Here is a 15,094-nt window from a genome sequence, read left to right on the forward strand (position 1 = left end):
CTCTAAAACTCCTTTCTGCTGCCCACATTCTTTATCTCTGGGAGTGCAGATGAGAACAAGCCCTTCTGCGATTGGCGTGGTTTTGTCTGACAAATGCTGAATATCCAGCCTGTTCCCCCGCCACATTCCCACGTACCCTGTGCAGCAGGGCAGGGATGACTCCTCGAGAGGCCACACACAGAGTCCTGGCTGCTCAGCCAGCACACAGTGAGGCTCAAGTCAGGGACCTGAATGAAACTTTCCCCAGAGGTATAAAAAGTTTTGCGAGACACAGTGGGAGGATCTAAAAGAAATGGCATAGTTTTTGCTCAGAGAAACCTGTCTTAACTTGTCTTTGTCTTTTCCTATAGGACCCACACCCAGAGGCAGCAGATGTCCAACAGCAGCTCCATCACCCACTTCCTCCTCCTGGCATTTGCAGACACGCGGGAGCTGCAGCTCCTGCACTTCTGGCTCTCCCTGGCCATCTACCTGGCTGCCCTCCTGGGCAACGGGCTCATCATCACCGCCATCGCCTGCGACCACCGCCTCCATGCCCCCATGTACTTCTTCCTCCTCAACCTCTCCCTCCTCGACCTGGGCTCCATCTCCACCACTCTCCCCAAATCCATGGCCAATTCCCTCTGGGACACCAGGGACATCTCCTACACGGGATGTGCTGCACAAGCCTTTCTATTTGTCTTTTTGATGTCAGCAGAGTTTTTTCTCCTCACGGTCATGGCCTACGACCGCTACGTGGCCATCTGCACACCCCTGCACTACGGGACCCTGCTGGGCAACAGGGCTTGTGCCCACATGGCAGCAGCTGCCTGGGCCGGTGGGTTTCTCCATGCTCTGCTGCACACGGCCAGTACATTTTCACTGCCCCTCTGCCATGGCAATGCCCTGGGGCAGTTCTTCTGTGAAATCCCCCAGATCCTCAAGCTCTCCTGCTCAGACACCTACCTCAGGGAAGTCGGGATTCTTGTCGTTAGTGCCTGTTTAGTGTTTGGCTGTTTTGTTTTCATCCTTTTCTCCTATGTGCAGATCTTCAGGGCTGTGCTGAGGCTCCCCTCTGAGCAGGGACGGCACAAAGCCTTTTCCACGTGCCTCCCTCACCTGGCCGTGGTCTCCCTGTATATTGGCACTGGCACATTTGCCTACCTGAAGCCTCCCTCCATCTCCTCCCCATCCCTGGACCTGGTGGTGGCAGTGCTGTACTCGGTGGTGCCTCCAGTAGTGAACCCCCTCATCTACAGCATGAGGAACCAGGAGCTCAAGGATGCCGTGGGGAAACTGATCAATGGATGTTTTTCAGGTGCAAGAAACTGCTTGTTGCCTTCTCCACAGCACTCAGAATGGAACTCATGACAAGCCTATTTTACCTTGAAATATTTTCGGGGTGTGTGCAAGTGCACAATGAAGTTTTATTATCTATCCCACTTCTAATTCACTGTCTACTGTTGAATTTGACCCAGAGATTGTGTAAATGAGGAACTGTGCTCTCTGTGTATTTAAACAGAAAAAAAAGGACCCTGCATCAACTTTTTTGTGCAAGACCCTTCCTCTGAGACCTCTATGAAGCTGCAGGGGCCGTGCCTGTGGACGTAGGTGGGGGGAAAAAGTGTCCCGGCACAGCAGCACTGCCAGGGAGCAGCAGCTCTTGGTCTTTTCAGAGCTGCTCTCTTCCCACGTCCACACTCTCCTCCTGAGCTGCTGAGCGGGTGTAAGGCCTGAGTGCTCTTGGAGATTGGTCACGGTCCTGCTGTGTTCTAGTGCTGTGCGTTCAGGAAGGCACATAACACCACAACACCGTTTCCATCAGGAAAGGGCATCTCCTGAGTGCAGTACCTGAAGGCTTATGTCTTCTTCCAGAGTTGCTCTCAAGAGCAGGCCCAAGAATGCTCTCAAGAGCATGCCCAAGGAATCGGTTCATTGTTTTGCTTGCTCTCCATGGGCTCAGTGTGATGAGGTCATGGTCCCAGTAGGGCCTTCAAGGGACTGAGGGCTGGTTCAGGTGGTGCTTGTTGGTGGCCAGCACCCATGCAGGTGGTGAATGGTCTCTGACTGACCCTCCTGGGGCTCTGGAGCATGTGACAGGGCTGATGGCAGGTGAATGCTTTTCTGGAGGGACTTGGGAGCTGCCAGGAGAGCAGAGGGGATGTGCAGGGAGGGACAGCGTGTGCCAGGGACTTGGCAGTGAATGGACCCCACCGAGCACCAGCCTGTCCAGCACGGTGTCGCCCAGAAACAACACTCTAGATCTGGGTGTGAAGTGGCAAACAGGAGCTCAGCAAGCCCAGGGGACACAGCAGGGGCAGGGAAAGGAGCCTGGTGGGTGATTTGTCTTACCCTCAGTGAACCACAGCCCACTTTCTCTGCAGAGCAGCACCGCCAGCTCGGGGCTGTGGGGAGTATGGGGGCAGGGTGCAGGAATGGGCGGCCCGGCCAGCACAGGTGTGCTTAGCTGGGGAAAGGCATCTTGTGGGGAGATGGGATGTGCTGGGAGAGGAGCAGGGCACTGTGTGTGTGCCCGTGAGGCATGGAGAGAGACATCCTTTGGTGCAGGTGCCCGGTTGGGGCAGGCTGCCCTGTCCCTGGGGCAGCAGGAGCTGCCTGAGGAGCCCCTGGGCCAATTCCCTCCTGCCGTGCTGGGGAGCAAGTTTGGCACGAGGGGCTGCAGAGTGCCTGGGCTGGATGAAGGTTTGTTGCCCTGATGTACTGGACCATTTTTTCTGTGGTTTTTGCCCCAGTGCTGGAACTCTCCTGCAGTGAAACCATGACACTCCTGCTCTCTGCTTTCAGAACCTGGTGCTTAGGCCCAGTCTCCCAGTTTCTGTTCACGCCGGCATCCCTTGTGTGCACCAGCGCTGCCACCCTGGGGCAGCCCTCCTGCCCAGCTGGGCACGCAGGCGGCCTTCTCCGCCTGCTCCTCTCACCTCGCTAGTGCCACTCTTTTCTACAGCCTCTCTCATCGTTGTCTAAGTGATGCCCAGAACAGCCCCCCGAGACAGTCTGACGATGCCCTTTTCCAACACCATCCCCGCCCCTGCTCAATCCTCTCACCTACAGCCTGTGGGGCAGAAAGGATGGGGGCAGGGACACACTTGACAGCTTGTTGACAGCTGGACTGAAGAAGTGGAGTATGTGGTGGGTGGGAAGTTGGCTGAATGATGAGGGTCAAATATCATCCATGGTACAAAGTCCTCCTGGCAGACACTTACTGGTTGCTTCCCTCAGTGACCAGCCCTTGACCCCCATGTGGAACCTTTTTAGTATCCCTCTGTATGATGGGACAAAACACATTTTCAACTCCTTGTGGATGATGCCAAGTTACAGGAAGACCTTGATCCATCTCACATAGTCAACTCTAGTGTGATCAACACTGTTCTAGCCAGGAGTATGTAGCACAGCAGTATATGGGCTGTTATTGGAGAAGCTGACTCCATCTGAGCAACACCCAGCACAATGGCATTCAGGTATCTTTCCAACCCCAGTAATACTCACATTCAATGACTGTCTTGTCTTGGGAGAGCTGTTTGAAGACAGAAGAAACAGAGGAAGAAGAAAGATTAGAGAGCCAGAACTAGTGATATAAATCGCACCAGTATAAATACAGCAGTTCCTCTGAGGAACCTTTTTCCACTCAAAGTATTGGTAGGAAATCCCTCTGATAAATTTGATGAACCAAGCTTACTTTTATCTGCTCAGGTCCTGGGCTACAGGGCCACAAGGAGGGTGACGGTTGGGTACATCTTGTGTGGTCATTTGTGTCTCGGGAACTCCCAATCCAGGAGGAAGCCAAAGGCTGTGAAGGGGGCTGGGAGGTCACTTGTGCCTCTGGAGGTGACAGGCCAAGAGCAGGACCGTGGCTGGGAAAGGGACTGTGAGGTCACTTCTTTCTGAAAGAGCCGGTGGGTCAGCCCTTGACCCATGGCTGGGGTATGGGCTTGTAAGCTGACACCTGCCAGCGTCTCCGAGAGGCCGGCAGGAGGCACCTGGCTGGCACAGCGACCGTGAGATCCCCTCTGCCGAAGGAGCCGGGCTCACTGCACGAAGGGGGCTTCTGTTCTGGGTGTCGTGTCTCTGCTGCCCGGGGGCCTGATGGGGCAGCAGCAGGCACGCAGCTTGGCCGTGTCTATGGAGAAGCTGAAGGGCGGCAGCCTGCGGGGATGACGGTGAGGTTACTTCTGGTGCTCAGGGGAAAGGCCACGGGAAGGCTGCCGCGCTGGGACGCCTGCTTCCCAGGTGGTGGAGCTTTCCTTGGAGGGAGGGAAGAGCAGGCGAGAGCAGCACTGCCACGCAGGGCAGCCTGGGAGGTGGGGAGTGGCCATGAGGGGGAAGAGATGTCCCTCAAAGGGTCGTGCTGTGGTACATGAAGTCCTCCCGAAGGAGGATGGGATCAGTCCCTCTCTGTGTCTCACAGAACAGAGCGTGAGGACAGACAGACGTCAGTGACTGTATGGCAATGGCAGGTGAGAGCAAGGTGGGAAGCGAGGGGGGTGTCTCCAGTGTGCAGGGAAGAAGCATCGGCTGTGGGACAGCACAGGGCAAGCTCTGGTAGAGAAGGCAAAGAGCGCTGGCAAGGCTGGAAGCTGCCAGGAGAACCCAAGGCTTTGTCCCGGTGGCTCTGGCAAGTGTCTCTGCCAGCAAGGCCTATGAGGAGACACGTTGTCCTCAGGCACGGGGGCCTCCTCGCCTCCTCGCACACCCCAGTGAGGCTGGGCACTGCCATACCCTTGTCCTTCACTCACCATCACACACCCCACAGCCCCCTGCCCCAGGAAGGGCCCTGAGCGCTGTGTGAGGGACAGGATCTGCCTTCCCCGGGGCTGGGGCTCAGAGCTTGGCCCTTCTGCTTCATGAGGCAAAGCAGGGTTTCCCCAGCATCCGAGCTGCCGGCACATTACCTTGGCCTCCCTGGAGTCACGGCTTCCAGTTATCTGCCCTAACGAGTCCCTGGGGAGCCTTTCTCAGCAATGGCCCTCCTCAGAGGGACTCAGTCCTGCTTCAAGACACTTCAGGGTTTTTTTCTGACTTTAACTTAAGGAAAGGTTTGCGCAATCTCCTCTCAGTCCCAAGGTTGAAGGACTCGGCACCAAAGACGCGATGGGGCTCATTAAAAGAAAGAAAGCCCAAACGAGCTCTATTTCTTCCTCTAATTTTCTTCAAGTCTTGTACAGTTAATTAGAGAACTTTCCTGGTGACTTATGGAGAAAGGTTTCAAGGAGCTTCTAATAAAAAGGACTTTTTATTTTAAAGGGTGTAGATTAATATTTTTCAGTTTAGAGAAGAGGCAATGGCAGCACTCTCCAATAGATACTGACCCAGGGTCTCTCCTAGGGAGACCTGGACTGGTCAGGGAAGCTGTCCCTTCAGGTCTGACACAGTAAGGACAACCTCCCACCGCACCTCCCCAGCCCCAGCATGTCTCTCGTCAGGCACCTGGCTCTTGTGCTGCTTTTCCTTACATCAGACTGCTCCACTGGTCTCTGCAGCTGGGTGTTGCAGCTCCTTCATACCAGCTCCCACCTGCTTTCCTTTGAGACCTGGCTGCACACAGGCAAAGGGGGATGGTTCTTATTTTTTGAACAAACAAAGTAAAACCGATAAGGTTCACCATTGAAGTAAAACCCACCCCTCAATTGTATGCCAAGTACAAGCTGCCACAAATGAGGTTCACCTTCCACAAGGCAAAATCATGCAGGAAATGTTTTTGACAGAAAAGATATGATAAAAAAACACAATTAAAGAGTTGGGTAAAGACACATTTAGAAAGACTATGGAACAACAGGCAGCCTTTAACTCCCTTCTGCTCAAAGCAGCAACTGTGTATTTGAGAGGTGCCTGAATGAGCAAAGAGTGAGGGGAAGGGAAATCTGGAGAGCAATTGCAAGCGTTTCTGTGCAGATGGGCTGCTGGAAAGGTGATGTCAGACGTGGTCAGTTTAGGTAGGACAGGTGGGAATGCGTGAAAGATGAGGGAGATGAAATGCGCAGCCTAATAGACAGAGCACTGACAATGCAAGTCTAGTGGAAGGTCAATAGCTCTGCTCTTGCTATTAATGCACATCCTGAAAACTCCTCATTTCGAGAAACCATGGGGAAACACTGACATTTCATTGCAAGTATTCAGCTGTTTCAGCTGAGGCGGTCGTGCTCATCCTTTGAAACACGTGTCAGAAATTCTTTGGTTTCCAGGCAGCGCTCCGCTGTCTGACTGTGAGTGTCCAGCGCTGCCTCTGGAGGAGCCAGTGTCTCTGCAGCCCATGCCTGGCACTGGCAGCTGTCACAGGGGACCTGCTGGAGACAAGAGGCCCTCGGAAGTGGCAGCTGGAGCCTGGGCAGAGGGTCCCAGGGCACCTACACTGGCACCACGTGCCCGTGTCCCTGTAACTGCATCCCAGCCCAATCCTGGGATCACTTGCCTTTGCAAACAAAGGCAGTACACGAAATCCCCCCACAGATCAGGATATTAAAACAAGACAGAACAAAGCAAGGAGGATAGCAACATCAACAGTGTCTGAAGCTTCAAGTTGCAAGAGGACACTTCCTCCTCTCTACATCTTTCATTCTATTTCCTTGTTGCTTCGGTTTTTTTTAATCTTCTCAACATTTCCATCATACCTACTGCATTAAGAAAGATAATTTTGTGTCTTGCACGTTGATTTAGTGCTTTCCCTATGGTTGACTGCCCCTTGGGCGATCTCTCACTTTGTGGGGCTCCAGGCAGTGACACGGTCCATGCACGTGTTGCGGGCGCTGCAGGCAGCTCCACATTCCTCTCCTGGAGGATGCCTGTGCCCTGCCGCGCGCTGGGACGGCGCAGTATGGCAGTGTCTCAGTGAGCATGCACTGCCTCCTCTGTCAATTGACATCAAGGGATGTGTCCTAAACCCAACCCTTGATCTCTAACAGCCACCAAGGTGACGATGAGCTTTCTGCTCAGGCCCTTTGGGGGGAAATTCCTGGGCCTGTTGTTGACATCAGCTTTGGAAGAACAGCCAAATCTTGAGGTCCTGCCTGATGGAGGCATCATTTTCTTACAGAGATGCTGTGAGAGTGTCAGCTCTGAAAAGGCGTTACAAAAAACATCAATACAGATTTGAGGTAATAGACAGGGGTAGGTTCATTTATAAGGAGGGTAAGATGAATACAATCGATTATGTAGGAACGTAACAACAATAAATAATAGAACAGGTAGAGCTAAAAAAAAAATAAATCAATAAACAAAGTAAAGGTCTTCATTGGGATACACTAAATGTCATTTTTGGAGAGTGATGGAAAGTTTATTGATATTGACAGATATCCATGAAATCACTTCCTTAATGGGCTGCTTGAGCTCCTGGTTCCTCATGCTGTAGATGAGGGGGTTCACTGCTGGAGGCACCACCGAGTACAGCACTGCCACCACCAGGTCCAGGGGTGGGGAGGAGATGGAGGGGGGCTTCAGGTAGGCAAATGTGCCAGTGCTGATAAACAGGGAGACCACAGCCAGGTGAGGGAGGCACGTGGAAAAGGCTTTGTGCCGTCCCTGCTCAGAGGGGAGCCTCAGCACGGCCCTGAAGATCTGCACATAGGAGAAAAGGATGAAAACAAAACAGCCAAACCCTAAACAGGCACTAACGACAAGAATCCCGACTTCCCTGAGGTAGGTGCCTGAGCAGGAGAGCTTGAGGATCTGGGGGATTTCACAGAAGAACTGCCCCAGGGCATTGCCTTGGCAGAGGGGCAGTGAAAATGTACTGGCCGTGTGCAGCAGAGCATTGAGAAACCCACCGGCCCAGGCAGCTGCTGCCATGTGGGCACAAGCTCTGCTGCCCAGCAGGGTCCCGTAGTGCAGGGGTGTGCAGATGGCCACGTAGCGGTCGTAGGCCATCACCGTGAGGAGAAAAAATTCTGCTGACACTAAAAAGACAAATAGAAAGGCTTGTGTAGCACATCCCGTGTAGGAGATGCCCCTGGTGTCCCCGAGGGAATTGGCCATGGATTTGGGGAGAGTGGTGGAGATGGAGCCCAGGTCGAGGAGGGAGAGGTTGAGGAGGAAGAAGTACATGGGGGTGTGGAGGCGGTGGTCGCAGGCGATGGCGGTGACGATGAGCCCGTTGCCCAGGAGGGCAGCCAGGTAGATGGCCAGGGAGAGCCAGAAGTGCAGGAGCTGCAGCTCCCGCGTCTCTGTGAACGCCAGGAGGAGGAAGTGGGTGATGGAGCTGCTGTTGGACATCTGCTGCCTCTGGGTGTGGAGCACTGAACAGGGAGGTAAAGGAAGTGAGAAGTTAGGACAGATTTCTTTGAGAAAAAACCTGTTGCGTTTCTTACAGAAACGCCCCCAACTGCCTTTCACTTTTCAGGGAGACCTTTAGCGAGCTCAGGTTGGTGCTGGCGGAGGGAGAGTGCCCCAGGGAGCAGGAGGCTCTGCTGTGGGCTCTGCAGGAGTCATCCCAGCCCTACAGCAACAGGTAAATAGGAACGGGGGGTGATCTCAGTATAAATTGACTCCTGATATCAAATAGCTTTTCAGCATTGTCGCTCCCAACTCACCTGAGTGCAGAGCAGAGCTGAGAGGATTGTGTTTTGTGTCTTCTGTTCCAGTTGCCCCACCACAGCTGAGGGGTGCTTTAGGTGCAGAAACCCCTGGCATTTCTGCTGCACTGCAGGTGAAATCTCGTGGGTCCCAAGAGGCAAAGGGACTGTCCCTTAGTGCAGATCTCCAAACCCCTCCAAACCCCATTGTACCTGAGGAGATCTCAGCTCTGCCCTCCCAGCCAGGGACACAGAGGGCTCATTACAGCTGCCCACTCACAGCCACCCAGCAGCATTTCCATGGCTGTAGCCGCGAGGCACCTTCCCCATGGGGCTCTCGCATGACACAGAGATGCCCTGGGAGAGCTTTGCCCTGCTGGAGGGCATCCTGCAGCCCAGCAGCACCTCCCAAGGAAACACTCCCATTGCCTACATTTGTTACACCCTGAGAGAGGGTGAGATTATTGCCAGCCTCACACACTGCAGTACCCAGAGCCCCAAAGTTTAACAAGCTGGGAGTTGGATGCTTTTCCTCCATGGACATACGTGCATGACAGTACTTGCAGCCTTGGTGTCTGTGCTGCACTCGAATCCCCACCCCCGCCACCACTGACTGTAACAGTAAGAACAAGGACGACAGAGAGAAGAGGAGAACATGCCAAAGTACCGTGCCAAGGGAGGCAGGAGAGGGACACCCAGTCAGACACACTCGTTGGTGGTGAGGCTGCTGGAAGGGCAACTCCTGGCCATGTCCCCAGTGAGTGAAAAGAGCAGGGGGTTGCTCCAGGGAAAGCATCTGCACTGCAGGGGATGGCAGGGAGACGCCTGAGTCCCTCCTCCCACAGCATTGCTGGGAGCATCTTTCTTCCTCCCTGCCCATGCCTCTGCTGCATGGAGCTCTTGGCCAGGACCTCTTTCTCTGTCCCCACGTCTCCTCCCTCTCCCTGCTCACAGAGCCCATCCCACACATGCTGTGTGCTCAGCTCTGCCCTGCACACACCTCCTGGCAGCAGGGCCCTGCCCAGGGACAGCTCTGTGCACGCAGGGGATAAGGAGCAGCTCAGACAAGTCCTGACGAGAGCTGGGGTCTCCGTGCCTACCCCAGAGCACAGAAATACATTCCCATCTCCCACAGCCCACCCAGACAACCAAGAAGAGAAAACGAAAAGCACAGACTTCTTTCACACCCTTTCAGGTAATGCACTACCTTGACATCCATCTTTAAAATAACCCTCTGCAAACGTGCACAGAGTCTGAGCAGCCTGACCCACGCTGCACCCTCTGGACAGCAGAAGGACCCTGCCCTGCCAGGGTCACTCCTTTCTCCCATAGCTTGTCCCCACAGCGCTGTGGGGAGCTGCCTGAGCAGGCAGAGTCCCTGCCCCAGCACACAGACCCCTGGGGCGCAGGGACCCTGCTCGCAAGGACAGCCTTATGCACCCCATGATGCACACACAGCTGCAAAACCCTGCAGCCATCCCTGGGCGAAGGCAGCCGCCGTGCCCTGTCCTTCTGATGGTGCAGCAGGGAAGTGCTGCTCCTCATCACATCCTCCTCCTCCTCTGTGCAAGGGCAACTGTGAGAGTCCTTCTCAAGGATCACCTCTGCTGTGGGATGGAGCAGCTGTTGGATATCCCTCCAGGAACACCAGCTGCGTTCTCCTGAAGCCAGAGACTTACCATGTAGAGGGCTGTGAAGGTTTCTCCCCCAGTCAGCGCTCAGCATCCCCCCAGCCCAGGCTGCCTTTCCCCTCTCCCTGCCCGGCTCCTCTGCCCTCGGTGCCTGCAGGCAGTGCACTCAGCCCTGCTGCGCTTGGCAGAGGAGCTGCTCCTGGGCAGAGCTGTCTCTCGGCAGCGCTGCCTCATTGCCAGCAGCTCCCTCCACGCCAGGAGCCCAGCCCAGCTCGGCAGCAGAGGCACAGCCCAAGGCAGCCCTTTCTCTGCCCCTCGGGGCTCCCTCCAGGTGTCCCTGGGGCTCCGGGGGAACCTGCTGTGAAACAGCCTGCAGGAATCCCTGATGCTCCCCCCCTCAGCTGGGGGGAGACATGGCTTTCCAGCACTGTTATTTCTCCTGTGAGGGAACGATTTGGGCAGGACAATCACTTATATTGCCCCATCGTTAAACAGGACAGCAGGAAGGTGACAGGGAAGGATCTCCTTTCTCCAAACGGGCATGTGGTGTTCCATTGAAGAGCCAGAGCTGTGACATGGTTGCAGAGCTCAGCACAGCTCGTCTGCAAGGGCAGCACCTTCCAAACTCAGCAAGGGTCCAGTTCCAAACTCAGTCTGAACTCGAAAGGCAACTCAAGGGCACCGTAAGGAGTGTTTCCTACTTCAGGAACAGTTAAAGGAGAAGCAAAGACACTGTGTGGGCACTGCTGGATTTAGTAAGGGCAGGGGTAGAGAGATGTGAGATTCTCTGTGCCCTCTTTGCCTCAGCCTTCCCCAGCAAGGTCTCCCGGCCTCTGGGACTCAGGGCAGGACTCTGGAGGAGATCAGGCAGCGGGGGATGGGATCAAGCCAGGGCTCACTTGAGCAAACGCAATCCCTCCCAGCCCATGGGACAGGAGGGGCAGCATCGCGGGGAGCTGAGTGAGCAGGCCAGTGTCCCAGGGAAGCCACTCCCCATTGTCTTCCAGTGGCTGTGGAGCCTGTGGGAGCTCCCTGAGCCTATGGAAAATGACAGCATCGCGTGCACCTTTCCCCAGTGCCCAAAGGATGTGCAGAGGAGCGAAAGGCCGTGCCCCAGACCGTGTTCACTCAGATCCCATTTCTGGGTGTCTGAAGGAGAAGGTGACTGGATTTACTCAGGTTGGCTTGTCTGTCGCCATCCTCTTTGTCACCAAAATCATGATATCCAGGAAAGATTCAACCAAAGTCCTGCTCCTAAAGAGGATGTAGACTCGACAGTGTCACAGGCCAGGGACTGCCTCGGCGGGCAGTAGCTCTGCAGGGAAGGGTCTGCAGGGCTTTGGGTTCCATTAGGCAAGAGATGAGCCATCAGCAAAGGTGGCCAACAGCACCCTGGGCTGTAGGAGCGCTAGCACGGCCAGGGGAAGTGATTATCTCCCTCTGCTCAGCGCTTGTTACACCACACCCAGAGGACTTGCCCAGGTTTTGGTTCTACACAGTGTCAGAGAGACATGGGCGAGCTGGAGGGACACAGAAGTTCATTGGAGGGCCACAGAGGTGGCCACGGCTGGAGCACTTGTCCTCTTAGGAGAGGCCAAAGGAGCAGCGCTTGTACACCCTGGAGCATGGAGGCTTTGCGGGGAGGATGTACTAGGCTTGCATCGCCTGTGGTGAGGCTTCCAAGAAGACACTGTGGTGCAAGGCAGGAGCACAGGAGGCAACGAGCTGAAACACGAGTGGCTCAGGCTCAATATAGGGAGAAACTGCTGCAATGTGAGGACAGTCAGACACGGGAAGCCGTTTCCCGGAGAGTGTGCGCTGCCTCCATCCCTGGAAGTTTCAAAGACCCATCTGGATGAAACCATGAGAAAGCTGGTGTGATCCTGCTTCAAGTAGGATGTTTCCTACAGATATCTAGGAAGGTGCCTTCCAGCCTGAATGAGGCTCTCATTCCTCCCCGTGGCGAGTAATTGTGTTGCCATTAAATGGTAACAGCTAGAAAGGAGAGGGAAAGTGCTGTTCTAAAAACTTCATGCCAGAACATAATACGGAGAAACAACTGTCTTGTCAAGGAAGAATGTATGGGAGGCATAACGTTAAAGAAATAAAGTTTACTGTCATCAAGAAGAAGAAGAAATTATTTGAGAGCATAGTACTGCTGCTGGATTTACTAAACGTAGAAACAAGGCAAATTAAATGGCATGTTGACCCCAGCTGGCCGCTAAGCCCCTCCCCAGCTGCTCGCTCACTCCCCCTGAGCGGGGTGGGGGAGAGCATTGGAAAGTCATAAAAAATCAAGGGTCAGAACAAGGAATTTGCCTCAGGTTGCTTTCCTTCCTCGGCCTTTGCTGAGGGGACTGAATAACCTCCTCTTTTGACAGAGCCAGAGAATGGTTTGGGTTGGAAGGGACCTTAAAGATCATCTAGTTCCAAACCCCTGCCATGGGCAGGGAAGGATGAATCTGTCCCTGGGTGGGATCAAGCCACCAGCCTTTCAGTTAACAGCCAAATACGCTGGCCAATGGCACCACAGAGACTCCCAAAGTGAGCTGTGTAGTGCTTCCCATCGGCAGGCAGATGTTCAGCCATTTCCAGGGAAGCAGGGCTTTGTCACGTGTAATGGTGACTTGGGAAGAGAAACACCATCACCCTGAATGTCCACCCTGCTTTCCCTGACCCCCGGACCTCCCCTCCCACGCCATTTCTGGGAGCAGCCCTGTCTCGTTCCCCGCCCACTGCAGACCAACCACCTGCAGTACAGTGCTGGGCACCAAACGCACTCCTCCTGCAGCCTTGCACAAGCGCTCCGACCTCAAAGAGCACGGAGGTGCCTCGGGGAGGTCCTCCCCTCACCAAGGTGAGCTGCCTCAGCTGGTGAGTTTAGGATGCATGAATGGTAACTGGAGAAACAGGGACATCCCTTGAGGAGGAGATGGAAAGCCTTGAGAGCTTCTTAGCTCCTCAGTTAGTCATGAGGTAGTGATTGGCAGTGCCTACGGATGCAAGAGGCGGGTGGAGGGAACTCTAGCAAGATCAAGGTGTTGGTTGAAGGTTTTAGCAAATAGGATCATAGAACCATAGAACCAATAAGATTGGAAAAGACCTCTAGGATCATCAGGTTGAACCATCAGCCCAACACTACCATGTCTGCTAAACCATGCCCTGAACTGCCACATCTACACATTGTTTGAACACCTTCAGGGATGGCGACTCCACCACCTCTCTAGGCAGCCTCTTCCAATATCTGACCACTCTTTCAGCAAAGAAATTTTTCCTAATACCCAATTTAAATCTGCCCTGATGCATCTTGAAGCCGTTTCCTCTCGTTCTACACTGGTAACTTGAACGACCAACAACCATTTCACTACAACCTCCTGTCAGGTACTTGTAGAGAGCGATAAGGTCTCCCCTCTGCCTCCTCTCCTCCAGGCCAAACAACCCCAGGTCCCTCAACCTCTCCTCATATGACCTGCTCTCCAGACCCTTCCCCAGATCCGCTGCCCTTCTCTGGACACGCTTCAGCACCTCAGTGTCCTTCTTGCACTGAGGGGCCCAAAACTGAACACAATATGCAAGGTGTGACCTCACCAGTGCCGAGCACAGGGGCACCATCCCTGCCCCGATCCTGCTGGCCACATTATTCCTGATACCAGCCCGGGTGCTGTTGGCCTCCTTGGCCACCTGGGCACTCCTCAGGTTGCAGGCAAGGCTTCCCTCAGGCAAGGAGGAGCTCTGGGCACGTGGAAGCATCAGCAGGGCAAACATAAGATCTGTTTCTTCTTGAAATGCTCTTTCATTCTCTGATGCCTGCTCTTATTTGCTCATTTCCATTTCTTTCTCCCGTTGCAGAAGACTTGAGGAACGAGAGCGCCTTTCTGGGAGAGCTGTTGTTTGGGGATGGAGATACCGCTGAACTTTCCTGTGACAGCCAAGGCTCTTCTGTGTCTGGTTTCTGGTTTAAAGACGGTATCGGGACTCGTCCATCCTCCCGCATCACCCCCAAGTGCCCCCGGGTCCTCGAGCAAAAGCAGTGCCACGAATGGGTTTGCCTTTGCCTGAGGCAGGAAGAACCCAGACTGTTTTCCCAGAGGCTGGTGCGTGACAGGGGGTGTGATACACCCGCTCCGTGCCGTGCCCTTTGGCCCAGGTGTCTGTGAGGGTGTTTCAGAAATGAGTCCTGTTGTCTGACTCAGTTCTCTCTGGGGTGCCATGTCGCCACAGCACTTGTTTTTTGAGCCCCAGGAGAGTGATCCGGGCGGTGGCGTGGGGCACGGGGTATGTTTCCCGCCAGCCGGGCGTTGCTTCCACCACTGTAAGCACAAGGCGCTTGCCTTGGCGGCTCTGTGGGAGTGTGATATAGTCCATTGCCGGGCCTGCCCATATCTGTATTTCAGCCATGGTCCACGTCCGATGCTTCCCCACAAGGCGACAGGACCCATCAGTGAGCAGGGCACACTGCTGCTCATTTTCTGGCGGTTTGTTCCACAGTGGGGCCTCTTCAGCACGTGGCACCCCCTCCTCTGGGGATATTCCAAAGTCTTTGCCCTCTGGCCAGCCCATGGTCACTTCCAGGATTCCTGGGCCACGGGGGTTTCCTATTCAAGCCCGCTGGGTGATCAGTGCCACCCATTTACTCCATGTAGCACCACTCTGTGCTAATCCCACCTGGCACAGCTTGTGGTTCTCCCGAGTGCGGGGGCTTTGAAGAGCTCTTGGCGCACAACGGGCACCCAGCCTCTGTTCGCACCATACCCGATCGTCGCTCATGGGCTCTTCCCTGAGCCTGTCACACACCTCCCTCCTGCATCCTTCTCTCTCTGTCCATTAACGTTACAATTGTAGTATCAAACTACCAGCAATCAGGCTTTCACTAATAACTCATGGTCTAGTCTGGGTTTAAACCAAGTTCGAGAGCAAGGCACACCACACCGTTGGCTGCTGTGGGGTGAGCCTGCTCTTGAA

General features: G+C 54.6%; 2 protein-coding genes across 2 annotated transcripts; one reads left to right on the forward strand and one right to left on the reverse strand.

Moving 5' to 3' along the window:
* The first annotated feature begins 372 nt into the window (after positions 1-372).
* Positions 373-1,350, forward strand: LOC135317464 (olfactory receptor 14A16-like). Its single transcript, XM_064473758.1, has one exon. It carries the CDS (start codon positions 373-375, stop codon positions 1,348-1,350), a length of 978 nt encoding a protein of 325 aa, XP_064329828.1.
* Positions 1,351-7,242: 5,892 nt separating this feature from the next.
* On the reverse strand, positions 7,243-8,202 carry LOC135317539 (olfactory receptor 14C36-like). Its single transcript, XM_064473829.1, has one exon. The coding sequence runs from the start codon at positions 8,200-8,202 to the stop codon at positions 7,243-7,245; it is 960 nt and encodes a 319-aa protein (XP_064329899.1).
* Between the last annotated feature and the right edge of the window lie 6,892 nt (positions 8,203-15,094).

This window comes from Phalacrocorax carbo, chromosome 26, assembly GCF_963921805.1.
Source record: "Phalacrocorax carbo chromosome 26, bPhaCar2.1, whole genome shotgun sequence".
Classification (NCBI taxonomy): Eukaryota; Metazoa; Chordata; class Aves; order Suliformes; family Phalacrocoracidae; genus Phalacrocorax; species Phalacrocorax carbo.